Source organism: Pararge aegeria, chromosome 4 (assembly GCF_905163445.1).
Source record: "Pararge aegeria chromosome 4, ilParAegt1.1, whole genome shotgun sequence".
NCBI lineage: Eukaryota > Metazoa > Arthropoda > Insecta > Lepidoptera > Nymphalidae > Pararge > Pararge aegeria.
Genome location: NC_053183.1, coordinates 20,804,975 through 20,825,242, shown reverse-complemented (window position 1 = coordinate 20,825,242; position 20,268 = coordinate 20,804,975). Strand labels below are relative to the sequence as shown.

Sequence of the window (20,268 nt, the reverse complement as noted above, 5' to 3'; positions counted from 1 at the left end):
GTAAACAATGAATAATTGTTAAGACTTAACAATTATTCATTGTATAGTCAACATCTCCTGAGGATGCTCCGGTTTCGTGCGTAGAGGGTATATTGCCGAAGATCTGTTTGGTGTGGAGTATAAGGATTGAAGAAATTATAAATTACACCACACAGATTCTCCTGCTTTTCGCGGATTATAGCAAATTAAGCTTAATTTTGATAATATATTATGGATTTCCGCAAAGTAACGCCTGCTTCTATCCAACCATATTTGTAGCCAAAAAAACTTGGGGAAAAAAAAGTTAGGCAAGAAGAAAATGTAGATAAATAATTTAATATACAAAGAAAATCAGAAAAAGTTTAGAAGGTCATTACATACAGTTATTTTTATAAATTATTAATAACAACGACTGATCAAATAATTGTCGAGCATTCATCAGCTACAGCAATGGGCGACCATGAAAATGTAGATAAATAATTTAATATACAAAGAAAATCAGAAAAAGTTTAGAAGGTCATTACATACAGTTATTTTTATAAATTATTAATAACAACGACTGATCAAATAATTGTCGAGCATTCATCAGCTACAGCAATGGGCGACCATGATGATAGTTTTTTGCGGGGTTTTGTGAGCGCCTAAGGATTGACGATATCACGGACGTAACAACTTAACAATATATAACAAATTAATAACTATACAAATTTACTATAATACATTTAAGTATGCTATTAAGATTTTAATATAAATTGCATTTTTAATCGCATTCCAAATATGTTTTGTTCATTAGGTTGTAGAGTTTACAGATGATTTCCAGAAACAGCAGTTGCTCTTTTGTAAAATACAATTTGATTTTACAATTTGAAAATCATTATGGTAATTTTTATTTCATTAATTCGACTTAATAAACGTGATTTATCGTTTTATTTATACCTATGCATTAGAAGGTCTCCTAATTACCATTGGGATCATGCTGTTCTTAGTCGACACCAGTAACCACTGGAAGGATTTTTAGACTATTCGCAGATGGTAGCAGTTGTCACAAAATTGTGGACATTTCAATTGAACTCAAAGTTTAAATTAAACTTTAAAGTGCATGATTTATGTTTGTTGCCGGACCTCACAACCGAATGTTAATAAAGTGCAATTCTTACAGGAAAGAGAATATGAAATTAACAGGTTACATGTTTTTTTGTCGTAGGTTGCTGACAGCGGCTAAGCGCCACAAAACTTGGATTATTAAAATCAAAGTTGGGATCAAGTGGCAAGTGACCGCTGCGCCCGCGCAGCTCGCCCCCGCCGCGTCGCGCCACCATACCTAGTCCGCGAGCCGCGCGCCACGGACGTATGCGCGGAGCTCTGCATGCGGGTCAAACCCCCTAAAGTGTTAGAACTTGTGAACCATACCTGTCATACGCAATAATCCTTCCACCCAGTGAATCTAACTGAATTCTAATCTGTCGGTATAAGTATAACAATTTGGCTCACAAAAAAGTGAACGCGGAGAAGGCTACATTCCAAATCCAAACCGGTGTCGTTCTTTAATGGACGAAGTGTGTTACTACTGTGTGTGTGTTGTTACTTAGAAGTGACTGGTTTAGTGGTTTAATGTAGCCCTGCGCTGTGAACTAGATAAATAAACAAATAACAAACAGTGTTTTTGCGCAACGCGATCAGTCCATAATGTAAAGTTTCCCAAATCGAAAGCTGTTCAAAGTTAAAGCTAAAATGGCTCGCGGTGCGCTGAGTGAAAATGAACGCTACTGCTTGGATGCGAGCGCAAAAAGTCAAGAGCGATTGCAAGAGACGGAAACAAATAAATCTAACGGACTGAGAGTTCGCTTCCTAGACGAGGAAGGAAAGACCGAAAGGACGGTTAGCACCGATGTGGTCGACTGCGCTGTGTCGAGAGTCAAAAAAATACATATTTTAAAGAATAGAAGCTCTAGTGAAACTAGCATTCTGCTCCGTAACCCGTCCCTCATAAAGCGACGTTTGAGTTCCGAACGGAGATATAGCGACGGTCACACTGACTCCTTAAACAATAACTCCCTCAGTGAGAATCTCAATGGAAAACTAAACGACCCAGGAAGCTCCGAAAAGATTGAAAATGAAGTGGACCAAATCAAAGAAAGCCAGAGCTTTAAAAAAAACTGTAATGTGTATAGTGTGAACCAGGCGAAGACGTTAACACCAGAGAGAAAGAAGTCGCACCAGTTAAATATTCCTCGACTAATCGCGCATAAGGAACACGATCACGTGAAATCGATACTACCAGCAGAAGTTTGTTTGATGGATGGTGCTTCTGGAAAGGACTTTACCGCTCGTGCGATTGGAAGACTATCGCGTGGTATAGGACGCCTGCTCCGCCGCACAAACAGCGTACGAATCAGCGAACCTGATCCGATGTACAAAGTGGCGTATCTCGGCAATGTCCTCACCGGATGGGCTAGAGGTGAGTGCTTTATTTATAAGTATTTCCACATAACCGCGCTGGGTCAGAAACATGGTAGGAAGCGTGGTGTATTATTATAGCTGCCTGTTTGTTACATGGCCTACGTTTTTAGTTTATTCAAGCAAAAAAATAAGACGTGACGTATAGCATGGCTACGCTCTATTAAGTGCGCTTGTGAGATCTGCTCTGATCAAACGTTTGTTGAAAGCTGGTTCAACAAACACATAAATTACATTGTCCCCGAAGTGGTTCGGTCTTATCATTGGAACTGCAGGGTTCAGTAATGGCGATATAACTTTGTATGATTAAGATTATAATAAAATATACATGAATTTCTTGCCCCCGGATTAAGAATATATGTTGTTGTATGTTCTGAATTCTGTGTTTATAACAACGCAATCTGCTCCAAGATAGAATTTTAATGCATACTGTAAAAAATCGATTTCATCTAGCATGTTGCTAAACACAGAATTCAGAACATACAACAATATATATACCTAATCCGGGGGTATTAAGTTTACGCAACTAAAAAATGCACTATTAAGTTTTTTTATGAAACATGAACTACTCGTAAATAATTTATGGATAAAATGGCTTTTTTATGTTATAACGATTTAAACATATCAATCAACGGTATGGGTTGGTTTAGGCTGCGAAACTTTCTTCTGTCACGGGATGGAACAATTTTGCCCAGCTAAGGAATACTTATAATAATAACTTAGGACGTAGAGTTTTATACTTTGGAAATGTTATAATATAACTAAGTTTCATAATAACTTCTTATAATTACAATTATACTATTAACACGTATTTATCTATACTATAATTATAGTTACCCTGTAAAAACATTGCAACACGAGTGACCTAAACAAGGACTTTATGATTCACAACACCTGTTGCTGTAAAATTTTCATTACCATTGAATGAATGCATTAGAAGTCACGTTTTTATAAAAACTGGAAGTGTTAATTTCGAACAGTAATCTCAAAGGTATAAACATTGTATTTCTTGCACACATATTTATGATAATATTATTTTATTGTGCGCACGAAATGCATTCTGTAACGAACATTTTTGGACCTTTTAAGGTAAGAGCACAGTATGTAGAAAAGATACAGTAGATTGACGCCTTTAAATTCGTGGCAAATGCCGATATGGTCTATACAGCTGCAGCGTCGCAAAAGTGTACAGAGTTTATGTTGAAACCTTATTACTTAAGCCAGAAGGGTCCTTCTTCTAAATTTTTCTGTCAAGAACACTTCGCGGATGGTCTTTAATCAGTGGTTAGAGTGTGCTACGATTAAATTCCATCAGAGAAACAGAGCTTAGATGCTACAACTATTCAAATTTAAATGAAATATGGATATCGTAAAAAAAGTATAAATCAAAATAATAACCTCCTCCTTCTGAAGTCGGTAATAAGGGTGTAGCTCGCCTAATCTTATTGACTTAGTGATTCAACGCTATCTGTTCTATGATTAAATAAGAGAACATGATTCAAGTCTTATTTAACGAGGACTTTTGCTGAGATAACTTTAGCAAATAATGTATGCAGCATAAAGCAAATAAGTGAATTGCAAAAGGTAATTTTTTTTTTAATGATTAAGATTTGAAGGCAATTAAAATCACTGCATTCATACTTCGTTGATTTCCCGAAACCAAAGTCGTCGAAGAAAAACCATTGGTTCTAAAAACACAAGTGCACCACTCTATGCACATTTTACTACGACATTTGCAAAAATGGTATCAAATAGTCCAAGAAAAGCCGAACTAACCGGCGTGTATACAAACGCACCTTATTAAGAATCTCCCCCTTTTTAAACCAGTCTTTGTCTAATTAGTTTGATGATAACATATAATTACAGATCTCATGTAAGCGTTTCAAGTTAACTAAATTGTAATTGAATTCTAATTAAACGAAATAAATATCGTAAATTCGTGAAACCTTGTGTGAAACAAGTAGAGGGCTTTACGAAGTAAAGGCCGCCAGCGTAAGTGGTTCAAGGTTTATTTGTTGAAGTTAAGCAGTCCAGTTGAAAGTATAATCTTAATGAAATAATTGATTGCAATCTTACTCTCTGCGACTAGTTCCTTGCCATAATGTGTTAATTTTATCATTAAATGCTCATCGTAATCAACAGGCTATTACAGTCCCCTGCTGGACTAAAGGCCTCTCCCATAGGTGGTAGTGGTAGCACAGAACGCTGCTGCTAGCTCTCCGTTATATTCCCTTAGTCGCCTCGTAAGACACTGCGGAAAGAAGAGGTGTGGTGACAACTGTATTCTGATCTGCCGTCACCACACGGCAATGCTTTAATAGCACGAAACAAAAATAACTTCATCATCATCTCCACTCCCCTAAAAATAAGTAGGGTGAGATAAAAAAAATTGAAGAGGTGCGTGCCGGGGATCGAACTCGGTACTCTAGGAAGAGGCGAGAAGTCATACCCAATAGGCTATGAACGCTTCTGTCATGGCTAATAAAATTATAGTAAAAAAGAGAGTTTAAAAGTGATACTTTATTTTTAGATTTTTTAAGGAAAACTACACTAAACAATAACAATGCAAATTCTATACATAAACCAATTATCATTTTCCCCACCGTGGTCCAATGTACAATTACAATAAACCACAATATTTTTATGACAATTTAATTTTGAATTAAATCCGGTAATACTAAGCTATGTAGATAACAAAACCGGTATATTTGAGTTTAGAATGAGAATATACCATCAAACTTTGATATTATTATTATCATCATCGTCATCATGTCTCGGGTCTCCTCCCACAATGAGAAGGGGTTAGGCCGTAGTCCACCACGCTGGCCTAGTGGGGATTGGTGGACTTCACACACCTTTGAGAACATTATGGACTCTCAGGTATGCAGGTTTTCTCACAATGTTTTCCTTCACCGTTGAAGCAAGTGATATAGTAATGGCTTGCAACGCACTTAGCTTCGAAAAGTTATAGGTGCGTGTTGGAATTCGAACTCTTTAAACAAAAATGCTAACTTGAATATGTTAAATATCAATACGAAAATGTTTACTTTGAAAGTATGCATGCACGAGATACAAAGTTATTCGTTGGGTACCTACAAGTTTTTAAACCAGTAGATATTATGACATCCAAAATCAATATAACATGGAAAATTATACTCGTACAAAGTTTTGCAATGTTTGATACAATAATATGTCTACAAGCTCTTTTTTATATTTAAAATAGTTCTCAGTCAGTTTAAACTTAAAATTGCAATAAAATTGATTGCAATTTTAAATAAATAAGAACGTCATTTAAGTAAATATATATGATGATTAAAATGTATCTTAACATAAACTGGATCAGGGTAAATATTACAGAGGATCTTTAAAAACTTGCACACACAGATAAACACACACAGATGTAAATAGATTCATAACCGAAGATAGCTAGATGATTTAAAAGAGATCGTACTTTTCTAACAAAGACGTTCTTATTAAAATTACTTTTATAACTTTCGCATTCGAGCAACATGTTCTACATAAATAGCAAAGACAAAAAAAGCGATCAGTGTGTGCAATTAAATGCTTGTAACTTTCATTTCGCAGCCCGACCATGCCACGGTTAGATCATTATCTGCATCAACCTTTAGTTAAACTTAACTATTATCTACTTTAGATTTATTGTTCAGATAAATAAGATTACATTTGTTTTTATATAAAGTTTAGAAGATTTGATGTTTGTTAGCTTTATATAAACATCATATCCATAGCCGAGTAAATATTCGTGGGAACTTTTTTATTTTAATAAAGTACTATACTCGCGTTGTGTACACATTCGTTTTAGTGTCTTGATAAAAATATACTTGCTTGCGGTATAAATTGTCCAATGTCTGTCTCGAGAGTATTTACTTTATAAATTAAAGATACACAACTATACTAATATTTCTTTGTTTGTTTGTAACCAATAGGCTCCGAAAGTACTGGACCAATTTTAACAATTTCTGCACTAAAAGAAAGTTAAGCTGTGACGAAGTAACATAGGCATTATTTATTTCCCAAAAAATTGGAAATCCTTAAGAAAATTGCAATGATATAACCCAAAGTAGCACAATTTTGCTTTAGCATTACTTGGCTTGCGCTGAGAAAACTATTGATAATACATAAAAACTATGTACTTCATGAATAAGTATCCATTATAGCCTTAAAAATGACTGCGAGGATATATACTAACAGTTACGTCGCATTCGCAGCTTTGGAGTTGTAATTTTTTTTAAATCGCAGGTAGAAACAAAAGCGGGTTACATTTGTATCGCAGTATGAATTCTTATTTAAATAAATGGTTTTATCATCAAGGGTATGTGTATAAGGGTATATAGCAGTTAAATAGTTTTTAATTCATTCCAATTATTGGACAGTGAATTTAGAAGTTATCGTTACTTTAAAATTTTTAGTTACTTTTATAAATTACAACCGAATTTTTTAGCAAGATTAAAAATATCTGTAGAACTAAAACTAAATTTAATACCACACTTTTCTCAAACATTCTCTCCCTACCGGATGCTTTAAAAACAAAAACAAAAGCGGCTGAAGTCGCAGGCAACAGTCAGTAGGGTATTAATTTTGTCCCGCGGTTTCATCTGTTACTAGGAACCATAAAATAAAAAACACTATTGGGTTTCTTAAATTACGAATATTTCCTCAAAGTGTAGGGAAAAACTGTTGTAAAACTATAAAATTTAACTTATACAGAAATCGACGATTCGCAGAAATCATTGGGAATCCAAAAAAATAATTATAGAAAATTACTGAAAACAAGATTTAATGATTTAAATTTGATATTCTAACAATATGCTAATACTTATATATTCAAATGTAACCTTTCCGGTTCCAAGATGATTAATATCAATTCAATATTCTAGAACCTCTGCATATTTGATACAACAAAACATTGTTTATAATTGTACAATCAAAACAACTATTGATTCTTGGTGATCAATATAATGGATGTAGTTTTAAACTTTTTGTAAACTACAACATTAGCATTGAAACAGTATGTATCTATTGTAGGCGATTGGTATTGGTTGACATTGTGCCAAATTATCTATTTATGTTTATTTCAGTTTCTGAAACATTTTGTAACATTACATTTGCATTTTTAACTTTGGCCTAAAAAAGATCATATCGATTCCGTCAAATTGTTTTTGAAGTTATACTTCTTTAGCGGCATTAGGAAAAAATCATGGGAGTTAAAATATACGATGTAACGAAATGCGCACGCGCATGGTCACACGATTTTAACAGGATGAAGGTAGTAGTGAAACCAAGTGAGAGGGGAATACATCGTCCGCCAGCTCACTTTTAAGTTTTAACTATGCGCGCGCACACCGTCACAAAAAACCGACACCCTGAAGTTAGCTATAATCGACATTACAGTTTTTTTTCAAAGTCTGTGAGCTCATTCCGGTGATTTAATTGATTCAATTGTACAAAAAATCTCAAATTTTAAATAACAGTGAAACTTGGTGGTCCGATAATTAAACAATGCGTTGTAGTAAAATTTTCAATGAATTAAATACCTTTTTTCTGTTGTTGTTGTTTTCAATACAAATGTAGAATAAGACGTAAGATAAAAATTTTGGTAAGATTTTTATCTTGTTACGCCAAAGAAGTATAACTTCTAACGCGTGTACATAAGTACAAACACGTTTTGTTAATACTATCATCAGGTAGCCCTTGAATATAATGACACCTGGTCGTAAGCGATGATGAAGTCTAAGATGGGGTTAAGCCTATAGTCAAGGGTTCAAGCTAAAATGAATTTCAATGGTTGTTTTAATTATAATTGGGGTACCTTCGTAGTGCGCAGCCAAGAGTTTAGGTGCATGCGTACTTTGTTACAGCAAATGTTTGTTTATTTGGCTGGGATTATTGTTATTGTGCAGATTGGCTCGCAATCGAGTCGGTGCGGTTATCGGCTAATGCGGGTCATCAGCAGCCGCGGGTCAAATCGAGATAGTGAAAGTCAGCGCTGGCCGCGGCGGAATCCTGATGATTGTAAAGAAACTGCGCACTCACGTTCCTAGCAAGTGATGTTCGATAAAACATCGAAAGTAACAATGCCCTTTAAAATTCAGTTCCTCTCTATGTGTTAAGTAACGATAATTATCCCTTAAAGTTTATTGCTCTGTGTTTATATAAAAACATTACCCTTCCCTATTCGGATGATAAAATTAACTGAAGATACGTATGACGTATAACCTACTTCATTATAATATCAGGGGTTACCCGCTACTTTATCAATGTACAACTTTTACAGCAGTGGGCACGCAGGCAGATTGATTTGCTGAGAATAATAATAATAAAACAACTTCACCAGTCACTCAGCTTACTCAATTTACCGGAATTCACCTACATATCTCTCCAAAAAGCTGTAATCCTGAACACTTGCAGGATAGTCCGTAAATTCTTACAGGGTAGTGAAGAGCCTACACATCGAACTGGTGAACCCACACACAATCACAATAATGTCCAACCACAACCTTCTACACAGACATGACATTTCCCTCAAGCACAATCCTATACACATACAAACCCACAACCTTAATAATTAACTTAATTAATTATTAAGTTTTTTTTTTTTGACTCTGGGTGTGCACTTGACTTAGGTCCGTGCACAACTGAAATACCAGCTGTTAGCTGAGACACTAAAGTGTACACAGATAATAATAGTAATAATGAGTGTGTGTGTGTGTGAATAATTAATTAAAATGAAACTTAGCAACGCAACGTTGCTTACATCCATTAAATATAACTAAGGATCTTGAAGGGAGACGAATTGATTAAAAAAAAACAAAATGAAATCAGTAGTAAAGAGACACCTAAAAACACACGCAACATCTAACGTCAAAGAAATAATGCACCACCTGCATGCGGCTTGTGTTAGCACTAAATATAATTATCAGTTGGTGAGTAATGATGCTGTTATCTTGTCGGCTGTGTGCGGAGACTAAGCCTTAGCCCTCTAATTCTGAAGATCAAGGCAACTCGCGCGTCACCGCGTGTTAACGTGATAACAAGCTGATAACGATGTTTGTCCAAATGGTCAAAATATTTGATCGAATTCTGGCTTATAATTGAACAAGTTATAACGCTTATCGGCCTAGAAATTCTAAAGAGACCCATAATATCTTTATTACGAGTATATATATATATATATATATATATATACATATATATATATATATATATATATATTTTTTTTTTAATAAATAAATAAATATAATACATCGCCATCCAGCCCCACAGTAAGTGTAGCTTGTGTTATAATTACTAAGATGACAGATGAAAATTTTATTGAATAATATATATAAATACTTATAATAAACTACTTACTTCATTATAAACACCCAGACACTGAAAAAACATTCATGTTCATCACACAAACGTTTTCCAGTCGTGGGCATCGAACCCACGGCCTTGGACTCAACGCCAATCGGCGGTCAATATGGATAAACTCTCCGAATTTTTACATACGATCGTATATATGCGATTATTTGATTGTGTTACCAATACTGGGAAGAAGTTGGATTTCATATGCAATTTTTTTTTTATTCCCAGGGGAAAGGGACTTTCTAATTGACTTTAACTCTAAGTCACTTCAAATTAAATTGGAACACAGTGAAATAGTGTAAACATTAATTAACTATTTATTTAAATATAAATAAAACACATACAAGCATGAAACTGAAGGAAACGTGAGATCTCTTGCTTTTATGCTGGAGGAGGCCTGGTTTCTGGGCAGTGAAAACAGCTTAAGCAGCAAAGCCTGAATGCTTGTCGATTATGCTTTCCATGATAAGGAGTATAAGCTTAAAAACTGCGCAAATCCTAGCTTAGCGCGCTTTCATCTTAGATTGCATTATCGATCAAGTTAACGTGAGATCATATTCATACGTTTCTAAATTAAGTAAAAAAAATATTTTACTCTGGAAGCAATGCTTCTGTTCATGAGTAGAGGTGGTTAAGGCATGCGTTTTTCCAGCAGTGGGACGGTTAGCGCTAATGATATGTACAGAAGATCAACGCGACTCACCTACGTCACAAGCTTATTAACACGATAACAAGTTGATAGCGTTGTTTGATCAAAATATTTGATCGGCCACTTTGCTCTTGATTAGCGGATCTGGCCATAATCGTCAAATATGCCGTGTGTACACAAATATATTTTTGCGTCAGACGACAGTAATTAGCTTAGGCCCAATGCACACAGTGTATATAAGCGCAGGCCACGTACATTTAAAATCCTTTAAAGCTCAATACTACTACCCTTAGTAATACTAATAATAATAATAAATTCTTTATTGCACACACAAAAACAAAATACAAAGAAACACATTTACAAAAATAATTAAAAAAAAAAAAACTAGTTTAGGTGTGCAAAGGCGGTCTTATCGCTAAAGCGATCTCTCCCAGACAACCTTTGGCGATAGTAGTTTTTGGAAGGAACGGGTTGGTGCGGCAATAAAAATTTCTACCTACATAAAAATATTGCAAACTAAACTACATACATGGTATAAATTCTAATACTAAACATATAATTATTATATATAATATATAGTGTTCATACATATAAATATAATAAACTACATACTATAACGCTACATACATAAAAAATAGTTTTTCAAACGACTTTTAAAAAGAGGCAAGGATTTTGCCTGACGTATGTCATCAGGTAGGGAATTCCAGAGTCTGACACAATTAACTGTAAAAGAATTACTATAATATTTCGTGCGACTGTACGGAACCTGTAGTTTGCTGTCGATGCAGGAACGTAGCCTGTTATTATCAAAAAACGTAAAACGTTAGTAGTCCAATATTTGAATTATAATTGTACATCTGTTTGTCTGGGCTAATACGAAACGCCTGAACTGATTTCGACGCACGGAACTCTATTTTCCCACTTAGCTACACTTTCCCCGGCTTTACCGGTACTAACAGTTCTAACCTTTTATTTATGTAAGGTCTTAAAGAATAAGTGATTATTAAAGTATCTGCTTCTTTATTTATTTTTTCCTTATACATTGCACAACGGCTAAGCCAATCTTTTGCCTAATTATGGTGAATTAAACCTTGATTCTTACAAAAAAAGTTCGTATACACGCGTTAGAAGTTATAGTTATATATATAAAAATCTTTTAAGTTTTTTTTTTCTTTCCCTTATTCTACGTTTGTAGAAAAACGACATGAACAATAAAAAACCAGATATTTAATACATTGAAAGTTTTATTAAAACGCTTCATCTTATACAAAGCTTATAGTTTACCTCATCATTGAAATTTGAGAATTTTGTACAATTGAATCAATTAAATCACCGGAATGAGCCCGCAGCTTTGGCAACTGAAAGTGTACACAAAACATTTTTTGAAAAAGTAAAATATTGCCTATAGCTGACTTCGGGGTATTGTTTTTTTGTTACGATGTGCGCGCATTTTAAAAATTTACTCTCATAATTTTTCCCTAACGCGCCAAAAGAAGTATAACTTCAAAAAGAAAATACTTTCTTAGACCTGGAAAAACGGAACTTTTGACACCCGAAACAAACGAGGATGGTTAGTGGCTACGGCATTATTATATAGTATTAAAGTAACGTAGCAGAAAACATTTAGAGCTACGTATTCGAAAAATCTACAAAATTTATTTATCCTCTTCTGAATTGTAAATCTTGTACCGCAGTTAATCATATTTATTATTATTAACTGCCTGCTTAGTGTCAATTATATGAGAACAATGCGTACGTGGTCGGTTTACGATAGTAGTCTATTATTTCAGCAGCTATTCAACATAACAATAACATATAAAAAATATTTAATAATTATTTTTATATTATCCCTATAGTAATACCTTCGAATGGTGTAATCTTACTTGGCCTCGCATATCATCTGAGGCTATTGAGGTTCTTGCTCGCAGTGAAGATGCAGAAAGCGGTGTTGCTGGGCTCTTTTATTAGCTTCACCTGTATGTTTTTTTATATGGATTTTGGACTTCATTGTGACCCTCCTCAAACGGTCTGATTTCGTTCAAATTTTGTAGAAACATGGGGGACCGATGACAATACACTAATTTGATAAATTGATTCCATTTTTTTCAATTAATAAAATAAGATTTTTGGTAGTTTATATAATTTTCATCTATAGTCGATAAGGCAGGAATAATGTAGAATTTAATTTCCAACTATTATCTTTAGCCGATTTTTCTAGTACTAACAAATTCGATGGTGAATAGGTTGCCGATTAATTTTACTCCAATAAAAATAAAAGTCGAAGAAAAGTAAAAGGTAGAAATTTGTTTGGTTTTTTATACCAAGTGTGCTCTTTAGGTGTTTGAAGTATTATTTTTTTATCTCTATATATCTTATCAAAGTAAGTTATTATTTTAATAACATGCCAAGCGGCGATAGCTCAGGACTTAGGCTTAACTTTCGAAGGGCCAGCCCAGCACGCACCCCTTTCGGATGAAATGTTTTTTAGTGTCTGGATGTTTATCTGTCTGTTATAAGAATTTATGTATATTATTAATAAAAATGTTCATCAGTCATCTTAGTGCCCATAAAATATAACACAAGCTACGCTTTGGGACTTGATGGTGTTTAGTGTGTTGTCGTAGTTTACGTATTTTTTATAAAGTTGCAAATATATTACAGATCTTATTTTGGGTTAGCGTAATGCTTATTTTTCGGTAATGTCTTAGTATGCAAATATTGATTATATAGCATAAAAGTGGTTATCATAAAATCTACACAACTATACATAATTTTCCGTTTTTTATGGAGAAAAATATTTTAGATGACTTCTTAAACTTAAAACTTCAAACAAGCTTGCCAAATAAAAAGCCTTTCGAAAAACAGGTTTTGCAGTTTGTTATACAGCATCTGATAACAGCTGTCTCAAATTATAAAGTGGCCGGTTTACATTGTTCAGGTCGCTGGATCCATAAAGTTTTATAGGCCATTGAAATGCCAATTACTTTAAACTAACATTATACTGGGGAGAGCAGTCCACTGATTTGGTTTGGAAATCAATTTTTAATCCAGTTAATGGGCCGGATTATATACTAAATTTATAACAATATACTGAAATCAATATATCGCTGTTTGTATTTAGTATGCGTATGATATGTGACCTTAAGAATCACAAATTACATGTTTATCGTTATTTTATCTACTTTTGTGTTGTGTACAATAATGGTCTATTCATTAATTCATTACATTTCTATCCAATTAACTTCCTATATCAATTTTCTACCGTTGATGCAGTTTTCTCTCCGTAAATTCTCAAATGACCATTCAGCATAGAAGGAATCCATAATATGAGTTACTTTAAAATATTCTACGTACGCGTTCTTCACTGGATGCTGCATCACAACGATTTGAGGTACCAAGTTGTAATTAAGCGCTAGTACATAAGTAAAAAATCGTAGTAATACAGCGGTATATAAGGCCGCTAAAACGTAAGGCTACTGGAATAATGTAAACAAGCCGTTAAGTTATTCGGTACAGTTCCATTGTCAATTCAGTAGGAAGTCTGGTTTGAGGACAATCGCGAATTTGCGAATGTGCTAGTGTTAGTCATGGAGGCTAAATATAGCTCCGATTTAATGTTTATTTGATTTAAATTTAATGCGTCTTCGTAATTAACAGCACACTTCCGTTCGTTGCTTTCTGTACGTGCACAAGTTTTTTAAACATAGACAATAATAAGGTTCTCAAAACAGTTATTGTAAAAAAAAAGTTGGTAATATCCTTGTATGTATTCCTTTCTGTAAGAGTTATACGATACGTTATACGAATTTAAGACGTTTAATAATCAACTACCCAGTCATGTAATGGTAGTTAGTGCTCAACTTAGTACTTAATATGCCTCTCGGTGCCTGTAAATCAATGGCTTTGAAACATGGTCGTTAAATAGTTAAAGCTTAGAGCCACTCAGTGCAATATGGGAGTGCTGTGCTCGGAATATTTTTCTCTAATTCATCAAATTCTAACAAATCAGAAGAGACTGATTGTTTTTAGGTATAATAGTGACCCTGAGCAAAACAACCCCCAGTTCTACATCAGTGTAGAGTTTGCCAGTTGATATGACTATAATATAGCGTGTAATTCAAAATTTATTTTACTAAGTAGAGTCAACTTCTCTTGACGATGTTCCGGTGATGGAGCGAAACGTGCATACTGAGGATTGAGTATATGCTTTTATTATATGATTCCCAAGGTCATTTTGCATCTATCAATGCATAAGTTTAAAAAAAAATAGGTTTTGTTAATACACATTGCTCCCAAGCAGTAACCGCGTTCTATTAGAACGCGGTTACTGCTTGGGAGCAGACTGTTCTTTTCTCTCACAATATACTAAAACTCTGATTATTTTATCTGTAAAGTGATGTTGAAAAAGAGCAATCTGCTGAGTTCTTGCTGGTTCTTCTCGGTAGAATCTGCCTTAAGAACCGGTGGTAGAGTCCTATAAACCTGATACAGATTTGTCTGGTTGGAACATTATAACAAAATAAATTGAATAACCTTAGACTTTCGCAAAGTAATGCCTACACCTATGTTAAATGACTGAATCGCTTGAAACGCGTGGCAGCAACGAGTCCGGTTAAAGAGTAGAGACTTATACAGCAGGGGGTATCGATAAGACGACGTATGCGAAGCCTTAATGTTAATTCACCTGTATTTTGGACTCCCCAATTGATACACCTGAGTTCCCCTTCTATAACAGCGGAAGTGCTCAAACGATCCACGTCTCTCTCGCTCCTTCCATCTCCATCTATCTCCCTCGCACATTTTTTTCGTATCACATTCCATCATTGTTTGTATGCTCCCACAGACACGGTTCGTAGTTATACAAAACCAATTTTAAAAAGCAGCTAATACCAACTCCAGCACCTAAAACATAAAGTTAAATGTAATGTGGCAGACATACACTTACAATTGTTACTAGTCTACTGGTTTCGTGGTATTTGACAATGTTACAATATGTACTTACCTACTATTCTTCATCATTTGAAATAGTTTTAAAACCTACGTGAGATAAATGTTTTCCCTCATAATCAGCCTCATAATATCCCACTTCTGTTTTTGCAATTTGTGAGTTATATCAACAAATGAAAAATTGAGATCTTTCGCAGTTCGAATGCTTATAGGTATTTATCATACGCTAATAAAGTTCGAACTTATCAAAGATAAAAATTTTAATAGTGCTGATTAGCTAGTGATAGCAGCATTGACCCCTGACGTAATAAGTTTATAACACATTGTAGATTAATTACCATAGATTCTTAAATCTATAGTAATACGATGCGATATGAGCTGCCATTGAATTATCAACATAATAGAGCTGTCACAGAATTAAGAACGTACAGAAACCGTGTACACGAATAATATTGGAGCAAAAAACCACTCTACTTTAGTAGTGTTGCTCGAAAATGCGGCTAGTCACTTGATTAATTTATAAGTTGAAAGTAATTATTTTACCTCTAATGTTCTAAACGTTTACCATAAATTGAGGAAAACGGGTAAAGCTTATGAACTAGCTACATTCCGCGGGTGTGAAGTGAGACGTGCTCGGGGCGTTTCGGACACAATGCACTGCATGCAATAATGGGTGATTGAGGATTCTGTACGCTCATAATTCTGTGGGAGCAGTTATATCTAGAAATGGATGATAATAATATCATACAATGCGTGTAATCAATAAGTTAGAGTGATTCGTACAGGCTATAAACAAACGGCCCCAAGTCGATGTATGGCATTTTGGGATTGATTGAATCAAGGAATTATTAATTGATCGTTCTTGACGCAGAATCACTGCTACGATTGATAAGAAATTTTGTACAATAAAACACTTACAAAGCGCAAAAAAAATGCGTTAAGATTCTTGCGACGTACCTCACTGCTACATAGGTTAAGCTTAATACAATTTTTTGTTTCGATAAAAAGGTAAAGAACTTCCGCCACTAAACATATTGAAAGCTTAGTTATTTCGTTTTTATAGATGCATAAGTATATTGAACGAGTGGATAACTATTATATTTTGTTGTCGACTAAAAACAATTATTCCTACCTCAAGCTTAATAAAAACATCTGTTCAACAAGGTATGATTAATATGTACACCTATAGAGTTAAATTGAATTTTCATGGCTTGTTAATTAAAATACTGCTTCTTGTGTCAAAACGTCTTAAAAAAAGAAACAAAAAATAATTGAACAGTACTTTTAACTACTAAGAATGTAATTAATTTAGGTTTTTTTTTTGAGTAAACTAAACAGAACTTATAATAAGTATTTTTGTGGGCAGATAGTCTGATCATTAATTTATTACTTACACACAGAATATATAAACGATAATACAGACACACTATCGCATTTTTAGTAATAACTAATATTCAAGCATGTATTTTAATCTATTTTCCTAAAGGATGAGAGGAGGTAAACAAATCACAGATTTATCTCGCAGTCGGGTTGAAGGGGCGCGATATGTCAATATAATTACAAATATTGAAGCAGCCAGACATCTTTTTGTGGGTGAAGTATCATTTTACAAACCTGATTGTAACGCCCTTCAAGAAGCTCCTTGATCGCGTCCTTTGCGATTTGGATGTCAAGAAACTGACGGAAAACCTGTCATGTAGGAGGCAAAAGAACAAACATGACATTGTGTGGACTAACCTCACCATCCCGTTAGTTTTAAAGTTGATTATGGTCATGTCAGTTTTAGTTCGTTGAGGTGCCCTTAGCACTATGTTCCTACTAATTTCTGCGATTCCTAGGATTTATTGTCGACCACCTTTGTGTTATAAGTGGGAGGTCCCGATTCAATTTGGGAATTTATAATTTCTGTATTTTCTCTGGCCTGCTGAGTGTGAGACTTTTGTTTTGGTTAGTTACAACTTTAGTTGTAGTCTAGTTATTCAAACACCGTAGTGTAGTGTGGACAATGTGCTGCCAAGCGATAACTCGTTTTGGTACGATGTCGCGTAGAAAAAGATTGAGTGTGAGTTTAATAACTGTACGATCACTTACCAATACGTGAGGTTGCTGCCAATGGCTAACTCATCGTGGCACGAACAAAATTCAGAAATAATTTTGCATACTCTACTCTGACACTGTATGAAGTTCACAGGTGCGAGTCAAATAGCAATAAATTTGCAAAAAAAAGTTCTGTAACATAATAGGCATTATTTCCAACCGGTAAACATCCATTGTTATCGATTATTATTGTTATCACAAGGTATGGTAGAGCTGTATTAATAATCGATACCGACTGCTCATAGTTCTCTAAACGAATTCTCCAATATACTAACTACGGGCTGGTACTGACAATTTTTTGATAAAAAAGTCAAAAGTAATTTTTGTCCCGAAGTTTTCGACCCGAAGTCTTGTGGTCCCCACTCAAACATATGTTTGAGAAGATATGCTACTAGGTAAAAATGACAGTATTATATGTGGCTTTGTCGACAACACAGTAAAAAATATATTAATAATGTAAATTATGGCGTTAAAATATAGCAGCATTTCACGCATGCACACCCGCCATACACAATGTACGGAAGTAAAAAATGTCTAATTGTAATTCAAGATTAAGATTTAAGATAATATAACTTTAGGATATAAATAATATAGTATATTTTTCGGTATATTTCAATTGGATAAATAATTATGCGTTTGATTACTGTGCCTTAAAAGTGAGTTTATTTTTAAAATTATAACTTTTAAAACTAAACACGGTTTACATAACAATTCTAAGATCTTTAAGAAATTATGTTTATAGCTAGGTCAATGATATAACTTCCTATTATTTTTCTTTAATGCTCAAGTACACTATACTTTGTGTCGTATGGAAGTGTGACATAACGCGATTATACATTGTTATACAAGTAGGTACTACAGAGTTAACGTTATTGAAGAGAACATAACGCTACAGATTCATGGCGTTCACATCAAAGTAGTTTTGTATTTCAGTGTAGATAATAGTAAAAATATTATTCCGATAAGACATATTTCATTTTATGATATGATTTAATGATAGATAAATTTATTTTCAGTAAGCGTAAACGACATATAACTGCATATTATTATATTACATTGGTTACAAACTTGCCGATACTACAAATCATTCTCTTCTTCCATATCTTCCTAATCTCTTTGGTAAGAAGAATTGGTAATATAATCGTTCTTCGACTCGATTTGAAGCAGTGTGGAGGTTCCAATTTAAATTGCTCTAACCCCATAATTACATTAATTGACTGTGAGATTGTAATAACAAAAAAAAAACGCTGGTAAGTTCTTTGTTTTAACCAGGGCGCGTTTGAAACAGTCCTAGCTTTAGTTTTCAGATGACGAATGTTGTTATCAACTCAGAATAATGGTAACATATAATATGTCTGAACGATTTATAAGTGTCTGTGATAGGTAACTAAAAGAAGAATTTTGAAATTGGAATTAAATTTTTTTTTCTCGCGAGAGAAGAGACGACTGGAGTGATGAGTTTATTTTCGACTACCTGACCTGCGACTTCGTGCATAATTTTGGGTTTTTACGCGAGTAATTTGCGAGGATAACAAGCATCCTTTAATTCGATCATATAATATGATATGCTCTTACGGTTATAGCACAGTGGGTAGGAGCCCGACTTCACTTTCGGGGGGCCGAGTTCGAATCCCAGCACGCACCTCTAACTTTCTATGTTATGTGCGTTAGGTTTTTAAAAATATCACTTTCTTCGACGGAAAACATCGTGAAGAAACCTGCATGCCTGAGAGATCTAAAATGTCCTATAATGTCCTTAAAGGTATGTGGAGTCCACCAATCAGCACTGGGCTAGCGTGGTGGACTACGGCCTTAACCCCTTCTCATTGTGGGAGGAGACCCGTGCCCTGTAGTGGGCCGGTAATGGGTCGATATGATGATGCTCTAACGATTAAACTAAAACCTCCACACATCTTCACTAAAATTCACATTTGGTACGTTATAGTGAAGTTATCAAATTAATTTTTAATATTCGGTCTTGGCTTCAATTTTCGTATTTTATTCTACCTTGTAGAGTAGGGAATTGTTATTTGCTTACTTTCCAGTATTTCATATATATATCTGGCAAAATGCCAATGTTTAATAATATCCATAGGTGTTTATATTATTATCATAAAATACAAAACTTGATGCGATGACAATATAAAACATGTTTAGCGAATAAAAATACCAGCTGGTTCCAGAGATTTAAAGGAACAAACAAAAAAAATAAACTCGTTATATATAAATAAAAGCTTTATTATTGATTAGTCTTATTTAAACGAAAGAATTTAATATTGTAAATTATTAAAGTTGAAGTACGGCTGTGTTTGTGTGTATGGCAAAAACCTATGCCGATGATAGTTAACCTTTTTGGTTCTTGGATACTAGGTGATCAATGCAATAATATGTCATGTCGATTTTAGTGACGTGGGTTCGGCAATAAAAGTATGTGAATACACATATGTATCAAAATTTGTTGCATGAATTTTAAAATGACCTCACGTGATTAGAATAACTGGTTCTACTAACCGTCGCGTTGGGATTAATTCGCCGAACGCACGTCACTAATATCGATATGGCATAGTTAACTACGAGATCTACGCAGTTATAATTGTGCGCAGAACTAAGTTAAACTGTTACAGTTTGACTGAGAGTTATGTACTCGTGTGTACTGTTAGTTAGGTCATGCGAATTACCCATTTTTCTCTTGACGAGAATCTCACAATTTTTTTTTTGATATTTCTTTCACTGTGTTAGAATGTTTGGTACCTTAGCGATATTATAATGAA

At 34.3% G+C, this 20,268-nt stretch overlaps 1 protein-coding gene across 1 annotated transcript in view; it reads left to right on the top strand.

Moving 5' to 3' along the window:
• The first annotated feature begins 1,198 nt into the window (after positions 1 to 1,198).
• Positions 1,199 to 20,268, top strand: part of LOC120637756 — a 93,265-nt gene continuing 74,195 nt past the window's right edge. The window contains exon 1 of the mRNA XM_039909746.1: positions 1,199 to 2,437. Within this exon, the coding sequence (XP_039765680.1) occupies positions 1,711 to 2,437 (727 nt within the window). The 5' untranslated portion in view covers positions 1,199 to 1,710. The remainder of the gene's footprint in view (positions 2,438 to 20,268) is intronic.